At 47.2% G+C, this 9617-nt stretch overlaps 1 protein-coding gene across 1 annotated transcript in view; it reads left to right on the top strand.

The window, feature by feature from the left end:
* Nucleotides 1-1671: 1671 nt before the first annotated feature.
* BSN (bassoon presynaptic cytomatrix protein) overlaps nt 1672-9617 on the top strand; it is a 71613-nt gene continuing 63667 nt past the window's right edge. The window contains exons 1-2 of the mRNA XM_027640281.1: nt 1672-1694; nt 2588-2987. Coding sequence (XP_027496082.1) covers nt 1672-1694; nt 2588-2987 — 423 coding nt within the window. The remainder of the gene's footprint in view (nt 1695-2587; nt 2988-9617) is intronic.

Genomic DNA, 9617 nt, shown 5'->3' with positions numbered 1-9617 from the left:
CTGCCCTCCTCCCTCTTCTGTGCCAGGAATGACGCTTGGGGCAAAATTACAGCACCTGCTGTGTTGTTCTTCATGGGTTTTTGTGTTTTCAAGAGAGCCACAGACTCTGTTTTGGGTTGGAAACGTAGTGAGCTTTTCTCTGTGTTGTGTGATAGCTCCTTGATGGAGCACAGATCCAGAGGTGTGGCACTCCTCACGTTGATTTGCTGCGAAAATCCAGCTCAAAAATTTCACTCTTTATTTACAGAAAGGTGCTTGAACTAAATAGGCCAGAGTGCCAGTGCTACTGACATCAGCTGCAAAAATAGGCGGTAACTACTAATACACTGCTAAACACTTGCACTGGGAGGAGCTGCTGTAAATCATTCCCATTTTTCACTGAGTTGGGAAGTGAAACTGTGGTTGAGTGGGATTTCTGTGGTCAGAGCCAGTTCAGAGTCAGAATTCCTACTTGGTGGCAAATGGCAAACATTTTTTCACATCAAATGAGGAAAAAATATTTGGATTTTGAAATTTGCAATGGAATAGAATCATAGAATCACAGAGTGGTTTGGAATGAGAGGGACCTTACAGACCATCTTGTTCTTAATCCCTGCCATGGGCAGGGACAACTTCCACTAGGGCAGGTTGCTCCAAATCCTGTCCAACCTGGCCTTGAACAATTCCAGGAATGGGGCAACCACAGCTTCTCTGGGCAGAACAACCATTCTCTTATTCCAAACAGCAATTATTTAATTGACCATATATACATGAATTTTTCAAATAATGTTATTTCAGAGTTGTTTAATACACCATTAGTATAGTGTGTAATATAATACATAAATGCTGCTTTTAGAGGATTTAAATTTAAGGTGAGAAGAGGGTGAGAAGGGGCTAAGTGGCTCCCATCTCCACCAGCTACAGATGCTGTGTGTTTTATGGGGCAGCAGCTCTGCAGCCCTCAGCATGAGAAGGCAAACCCCAAATCTGGACCCAAGGGTGTCAGAACTAATGATGGAGGAGAAGCACTTGCCAACAACACTCATGTCAGGTCCCTGCTGCAGGGCCAGGAGCAGTTTGCTTTTTAGTCTGGAGCAGATCAGTCCCTCCCTTAGTGCTTTGCTTTATTATTATTGTGCAATTCCTCCTTCAGAGAAGTGGGTTTCAACCTGCAGCCGGAAAGTATTCCCAAAGTGCTATTTTACTATTTATTTTCATCCAACTTCCTATTACTGTGGCAACATGCACTTTGAATTTCATTAGTTTTATGCATTTAAGTTCCTTTTTTAAACCTTTATAAGGTCAGACCCTGCTTGGGTAAATCAACAATGTATTAAATTTGAGGTTCTGAGTAATACTTTTCCTTAAACAGCTGTAGATCACAGGTAAGTGAGGGCATTAGGGCTTCTGCTTTTTCGAGAAATATTTGTGGGCATTACTGATAAGCACATGCACCAAATTATTCTGTAATTAGATAAGCATCTTCCATCACAGATTCATTCTCGTGCACTTGTGGTCCATCAGCAGCACATTACAGGGTGCCTGCACTGAAACCACACAGGAGGAGGCTGTCATGTCATGCTCTGCAGCACAACAGCTCAAAGCTCTTGCAGCTGGAGCTGCTCCAGACCTCCTTGGGGTGGCCAGGAGCATCCCTCAGCACTGTGGGGTGCTGAGCATCCTACACAGGCCATGGGACTGCTGCTGGACCAGCAGTGGGTGCGATGCCAAGCTCAGGGTTGCTCCTTCTGGGTAGCTGTGGTTTCACAGGGAGGTTTCATTGTCCTGTCCTGGTGACCAGATTTCATCCCAGCTGTTTTTTGCCCAGCCAAGACTCACATCACCCAAATAGGGTTCAGCTGGGGGGCAGCCAGCCCACAAAAGTCCCTGTTGCCTGTGCTTCCCACTTCACTACTGATTACTAAAGCAGAGCCAATGCTCTCTCTCTCTCCTGATTTTCCACTTCTGTGTCCTCAGGCCCTTAGTTGCTTTCACCTGCAACTTGCATGGATCTGCTTGACAAATGAGAAAGTACAAGTAGTTCTCCTGCCTCGTCTGGGCTTCTGGAGGGGTTTTCCTTCAATAAATAGGGCTCTTTGCAGGCTTCTGGTTTCACAGCCACTCATGAAAGTAGGTTGTGAGAAGCTGGTTTAGCGCGCGTTGGCCGTGTCCCTGCAGAAAGGGCCCTGCAGGCTGCAAAGCAGAGTCACTGCTGCCTCTTCCAGTGAGTTTGTGCTGAAGTTTGTGCTGGAGAAGTGCTGGGAGCCCTGGCTGGCAGGAGGCTGAGCTTCCCAAACTTCTCACGCACAGTTTTATGTGCAACTTTCTGACTAAAGTTCAACTCGGAATACACCGAATAATTCAATTGCATCTCTGCCGCTGGGTTACATAAGAGAAAGCTGAAGTTGTGCCTCGTTTCGTAAGGTAAAGCATATCCTTCTGCTGATCTGAGCAATCTCCCTGGTTTGCAGGGGGGTTTCGCTGCACCTCCTTGCCTGAGCTGGGGCTTTTGGGGGAGAGAGGGTGCTGTAGCTGTTGTCTTTATTGACTGGCATCAGGTGAATGTGTGAAACCTGGGCTTATTTTGTGTGTTTCCATGGTGTTTCAGTGCACAGAGGAGACCGGAGCAGCTGGATCAGGCCGTGGGCCAGCGGTCAGCGTCCCCCTCCCTGGCACAGACTGCACCCAGCTCCCAGAGCCCCCGGGAGATGAGGGGCCGGGGCCAGCCCGGACCGGCGGCGGAGGGGCCGCGGAGGACACTGCAGGTGGACGCCAGGAGCCAGGGCCCGGGGAGGTCTCCCTCGGTGTCGCCGGACCGGGGCAGCACCCCTACCTCTCCCTACTCAGTCCCGCAGATCGCCCCCCTGCCCAGCAGCACCCTCTGCCCCATCTGCAAGACGACAGAGCTCACCTCCTCCCCCGGCCAGCCCAACTTCAACGCCTGCACCCAGTGTCACAGCAAAGTCTGCAACCAGTGTGGCTTCAACCCCAACCCGCACCTCACCCAGGTAACGCCTCCTCTTCCTCGCTCAGCCCTCCCGGCCGGCTCGGGTGGGTGCTGGGGTGGCTGCCACCGAGGTTCTTGTGTTCTCCAAGCACAGACGTTGCACCTTTGCTTTTGGCAGCTGCAAAGCACTGACCAAAAGCAAGGGCTGTGCTGGTAATCAGGGAATAATTGTGTTAACCTGAGCTTTGATGAGATGAGGGAGGTAAATCAGTTGGAGGGAACTGGTAGACCATGAGAGGGGTTCAGTCTCTGTTGCTGAGACCCCCGAACTCTTGTCTGAGGTCTGTGCTCTCAGAAGTGTCCGGAAGTCGAAGGACTTGACGGTGGGAGGGGAGGAGGGGGTTGCTGGCACCCCGAGGTGTTGAGCATCTCAAACCCTGACTCATCACAGGTGCTGATGGGCGAGTTTCAGGCAGTGTCACGCTCGGCGGCGGGAGGGAAGCGCCAGGAGTCGTGCGCAACATGATGCGGCGCTGGGGGAGCGTTTTGTGGGATGTGTGAAATGGAGGCTCGGGGTTCCGGGGCGGATCCGGCAGCGGCACCAAATGGGGGTGCTGGGACTGGCTGGGGTGAGGGGCTCCCTGTGCCAATCTGTCAGGTCAGAGACCTCCACATGGGGTGGGAAGTGACATGGATGGTTTTTGCAGCTGTTAAGAGCCAAACAATGGGGATTCCTACTCTCAGGCTTAATAACAGAAACTTAAAGCCACGCTTTGGTAAGCCACTGTGCTGGCCCAGTTTATGACGAGACAGGATTTGGGCACTGAAGTCCCCTGGATACCCAGGATTTATTGCCAGTAGCCATTTCTGGTAAACACATGATGCTTGCTCCTGACACCAGACACAATGGTTTGTAAATATCATTGTTTGAGAGAGAATCCAGCCTTCCAGTCCCTTTTTCCAATGGAATGAGAGTTGAGGTAGCTGATACTCCTGATACAGCAAGGTATAATTACCTGGGTCCTGCTTTTACCCTGCAGGTGTTTCCCCCTGCAAAGGTCAATATAAGGTCTCAGACGTTAATAAAGGGCTGTGAGGTAGAAATTCAGGCTCCTGCAAGGAAATGCCATGGGCCACTTTTTTGTTTCACTTTCAAGTTTCACTTTTAAATACATGTGCCAAACATTTATTTTGTTGTCCAAGCATTGCTTTGAAAGTTGACCAACTACTCTGAATAGTATCAGTTAACCAGCAAATAACCAAAGAGAAATGTACCAGTTGCTCAGTTTCTGGTCAGCCTGGGTCTTGTCTCCTCTCTCTTGCCCCAAGAGCTTTCCCATGGTGGTTCTACCCCACGTCTCTCCTACAGATACCCATGTTTAAATGTGTGTGTGTGTGGAGTTTCTGCTTAGAACTCTAGGCCATCTCTCTCTTGGCATCTCTAGGTTTCTGTGCCCTCTGAAATGTGATTGACTGCAGAGCATTTTTAAACATGAAATCAAAAAGTTGTACCTGAAATGGAAAAGGTGTGGAGTTTTTTTGTTTGTCCTGAGTTTAATATGCATTTCAGCAGCAGACAGCCTTATGATTTGTAAGTAGGTCGTTGTGGGAGCTGGGGGATGAAAACAGTTGTCCAAGAGAAGCACATTTGCAGCTCATGTTGGCAGCCCGTGTGATGGGCTGGCTGGGGGAGCAGCGGTGGTTGCTGCCTGGTTGGAAGTGTGACTCGCTTTCCTCAGCATCATTCCTTGTGCTGCTATTCCAGAGTCACACAGCGAGGTGTTTGAAGCAGCCTGGTGGTGTTACAGAGGAGTAATGGGAGGCAGCTTGGAGGGTGCTCTCTATCTTGATGGTGGGAGCTGGGTTGGAAAGGATCTTCAGAGTGTCCAACCTCTGCTCAAAGCAGCAATCAAGGAAGGATCTCTGGGCTGTACCCCTTTGAGTCTCAGAACCTTCCAAGGATGGATGTGCTGGTCCCACCTGCTCCATCACCTGACTGCCCTCACAGGGAAAACATCCACCCAGTCTGGTCCCTCCAATCCAGCAGGCACTGCTGGGTGGCTGCACAGCTTTGCTAATGAGGGGCTGTATTTTCCATTTGCATTTCCTTATGAATATATTTTCATGGGAATAGTTGATGTTGCCACTTTGTGCTGCAGTAGATACGGATTTGTAACTTTTTTCTGCTTTCAAGGCTCTCTAGCAGGATTATATCATCAAAAATACCTCATTTTCTAAGGAAACCAAACCCAAGAAAACCAAAATTTTGTTTTGCTTGGTACCTCCTCTCCTGTGCAATCTGTGGGGCTGCCAGAAACCATTGGCATGGTGAGGTGGGAGCTCCAGGGCTGGTTTGGCATGATTTCTGAAACCATTTTGTGAGGCTGGTTTTGAAGCTTATGTAAACACTTTCTTTTCACAAGTCTTTTATATATATATATGTGTGTGTGTATATATAAATGTATATATATTTTATACACATGCTATAAAATAGCTTTTTATAATATATATAAAAATAAAGTAACAGACAGTGTATGAGCTGTAGTCCCCCATGCTCCACCGTCCTACTTACAATTCCAAGAGCAGGTTTTTCAGAGGAGGGGTAGCTGTACCTCCTAGCAAAACACCTTCACTTCGTAATTAGGTGATACCTTCTGCTCAGAATCATGTGAACTCCTTTTAAAGACTATTTTTCTTTGCCTTTTGTGTTTTATCCCTTTTCAAGTGGCTTGATGGTCATTTTATCTTCAAGGCAAGTTATGAATTTCTGTGCTGACGAAGCAGTCGGCCTCCGTGGCACCTTGAGTTGATCGCTTGCCGAGAGGAACAAAATATCTCGTCGGGTTTTCTCTTCGCTGTCTGTTTATTCCTTTGAGCAGCAGCTCGTTCTTGTTTCACAAGACTGGGCAAACAGAAGTTCCTGTCTGCTGCTGGTGTCACTCAATATTTTACATGTAGATAATCGCATTCTTCCCTCTGTTCATCTCTGCGCGCCGAAATAACTGCTTGTCATCGTTTTCAATTTGGTCGCGTGCTGGCGGGCTGCTTTCCTCGTTCATTCACTTATTCCTGAAGGTCAGTGCTCTTGCCATAGACAGTTATTTTAAGCAAGGGGAATTATCAAGCAGGGAGCCATGGTGGCACCATTAAAGACAAGGAGTTATTTAATAACATGGTAAAACCGAGCAGTTTGCTTACACTCCTGTGCAGGAAATAGGTTTTTTGAATGGAGATGTGTTATTTTTAGTGCAACGCTGCAGCTATGACATTCTAGTAGGATTTTTAATTTCTCATTAAAACTTTTTTTCTACTTTTCCTCTGTGTTGTCTTCGAGGGGGTTTTTTGGACAGCTTGTTCTGCAGGACTGTACCGGTGATGCTGTCATCTCCTCTAGGGAGAACAGCTCAGTTTCAAACCAGTACAATGGGTTTAGAAAATCCTCTTTTTATACATCTTTTGCTTTGTTCCGCCGCTCCCGTGGCTTTCGCCTGACTGATCCTGCAGCATGTTCATCTGATTGGATTTGCTCTGTTTGGTATCATGAGGAGTAACCTGCAGGCATCCTTTCTGCCTCTCTGGGGTTTTGAAGTACCGCCGCACATTGCTAATTTGATAAATTAATTTCTTCTTCAGTCTTCTCTTAAAATTTGTTGGGCTGCTTTTAATTTGTTTTCTCCCCATCCTAAGTGCTAAACCAAAAACACGAGGAACTTGAGTTTGATTTTAATCAAGAGCAGTGGCACTGCATTAAAACATGTGCTTTAGTTAGAGCTGAAGTGAAACTCAAAATGCCTGGCTGCCTAATAGGTCTGCTTGAAACCATTTGGGATTATAGGAAATCTTTGCCTTCTGCCTTACGTTTCTATTGTGCTTTCTGAAGTAGTGTTTATTAGATGCAGTTTCATCAGTATTCAAATGCACCACCCTGAATAAAAGGAACATATTTGTACATGTCTGTTCTTGACCAAATGCCTTTCTTTTTGAAGTCCCTGCTTTTGTCCCCGGGCCATTTTGATTGTACTTGCTGTATTTGTGACCATATTTATGATTGAGAATTGTAAACTTCAGTTCTGGCTCGCTTTTTTAGCTCCACTTAGGGAGACTGAAGTGATTCTTTGTACTTTTCATGCCGTGAATATAATGAATTATGAAATATTTAAAATATTTGAGAATAAATCTGTTCCCTATGTGCTCTGTGCCATGTAAGCTCGTCACCAACCTTTGATCACAGACCTTCAGCAAGCAAAACATAAAAAGTCTCAGGGAGGATTAAAAACTGCTGGTTGGTTTCCCAACAGTGGTCAGGGTTGTTTGACAGGAGAAGAAAAATTCTCAGCAGCTCCTGAGTTATCTGTGGCAAGAGGAGATAGCCACAAAAATCGTTTGAAGTTTTTAGGTAAATGTTGAAATTGTATCAGTGGAAAATAGACCATCAGCTGAGGAGATGAGACTGAAATAGTGTAAGTATTGTGTAGGGCTGTGTTTATCCTGCCATAACCTAACAGTAGATGGTTTTCTGCTCAGTAGTGTGAGAAAATTTGGGTAAAGTGGAACAAAGAAGAAGAAGAGGAGGTAGGGGAAGCAGAGGGGTGACACAGCGCTCAGCAGAGCATCTCTGGTGGCAGGAGTGGGGCTTGTTGGCACTGGAGGGATGGCCATGGTCCAAAGCCTTCTCCAGCCTGGCTGTACCAGCAGGAGTGGTGCCTGCCCACAGCATCACCTCCAACCATTTAGCAAATGACTGAAAAAAACCCAAATATTGAAATTATGAAGCTGTTCATACACTGCTTTTCTTAAGAGCCCATTTCTCATTTGGTTCATTGTCCCAATTTTACACCACAACGGTGTCCAATTTTCAGCAAACCCCACCATTTTTGTGAATTAAGGACCTAATCTAAATTATTTACCCTTCAGGAGGCTTTGGCTTGGCTAGTGACCACTAGTTCAGTAGCACTGCAACCCAAGGGCTGTGCTCAGGGTGCCAGGGGTGTTATTAGTTCTGCATTAAACAAATGGCTGTTACTAATGAACAGTAAATCCTCATTTCTTCCTCTCTTCCATCTCCTCTCCTACCGGTCATTCACTGAACATCCAAACACTTACAGGTCTCTGATGCTGTGTAAGTGTGGGCAAAATCCTCATGGGTGTCATTGCTTTTACCCTGGGGTCTAGGAGATGCTAAAATGATTTGGTGGAAGTAGCTTGGTGCAGGTCACTCGTGGTCTGGGTGGCTCTGAGGTCACTGGAGCACAGCTGTAATTTATATTTCTGTGATTTCTGTGGCTTGAAGTCATGTTTTACAATATGCTGTGTTCTGATGCACTGCCCCAGGTGTTAATGTGGTGGGTTTAGGGGAGGAAGCACCAAGGGCCGAGCAAGGAAGGACTGGATGAAAACAGGGATCTACTTGCCGATAGATAATTAAATATGTTTTTATGAGAGATTTGGTTTCCCTTGTCTCTCTCTGCCTTTTCCAGCAACGAGAGGAGTCCATCTCCTCTTTAGTTCTTCATTGAGAAGCTGGGAGGGGGTTTGGACTAGGGAATTGGATTTTGGGGCTCTCAAACCATGACACAGGGCAATGGTGGTGTGGCATCTACTAAATTTCCAAGTTTTCTCTGGGTGCATCAGCTCCGTGTTGGACGTAGCTTTTTGCAATGGGAGTGATGGCAGAGGATGAGCCACGATATTACGTTTACACGGTCTCTTCTCTTACTGAACAGCAAAGCCAACCAGGATTTCTCCTGCCCTTGGGACCTCAATGACACTTTGTTTTCCTGGCCATGAAGCACCTCCAGCCCCAGCCGCTGACATGCGGCACCACATCTCCAGGAGGTATTATTGTGCTCATGCACAAAGGCTGTGTTTAGAGGTTATAGTTCCCTCTCTTTTTAAAGAATGAGTGTTGGGTCTGAAAAAAACCTGTTTCTCTGGTCTGGCATCTCCTGGGGCATTTCACACCCTGGTGTCCTGCTCATGGTGTCTGTGGGTAACTGGGGAGGTAGGGCTGGAGGGTTGGCTCTGTCTGCAGCAGTCCATCCTTCTGGGCACCTTTCAGTAAGTTCAGGACTGTGTTTTTTCCTCCTATGATCAGATCAAACCCCTGGACACCCTTGGGCAGGCAGGGTTTGTGTTCTGTGGTGTTAGACAGCTTTTTGCGTGTGTATGTGGTAGATTGCACCCTACATCCAGCCAGACCCCTGCGCTGCTGAGTCAGATTGCCCATTTCAGAATGATTTCTCTTTTGAGATCGTCCTTCTTTACCATATAGCTGTAAAAATAAATCTGTCGTTAGCATTACGTTGCAGATCTGGGAGAAATTTTCCATTGGATCAGGCTGCACAATGGGAGAGAAATAAGGGTTTTATTCCAATTTGTTCTTTGTTTTTAGCAAAGCTTCAGCCAGCAGTGACCTGCATCTGCAGCAGGCAATGCTGTTTGCAGGATCTGGGGCTTGCCATGCCTGCTGCCTTCTCCTAAGGATGCAGCAGTTTGGGCTGCAGCCCCCTGGGAAGGAATGCTTGGCCCAGACTCCTGCCACAGGGCAGCTCCCATCCCGATGCCCAGGGTCAGCATCTGCACCATGAGGTGGGACCAGAGCTTGATGGGGATGTGCCCACTTAAGGAAGCCATGCAGCTCTCCTCAAGAGCACCCTGTGAGCTGGGCACTAAAAATCTGCTCTTTGTGACT

The sequence above is a fragment of the Corapipo altera genome, unplaced genomic scaffold, assembly GCF_003945725.1.
Source record: "Corapipo altera isolate COAL_440 unplaced genomic scaffold, ASM394572v1 55, whole genome shotgun sequence".
NCBI lineage: Eukaryota > Metazoa > Chordata > Aves > Passeriformes > Pipridae > Corapipo > Corapipo altera.
This window is presented reverse-complemented; position numbering and strand designations above follow the sequence as displayed.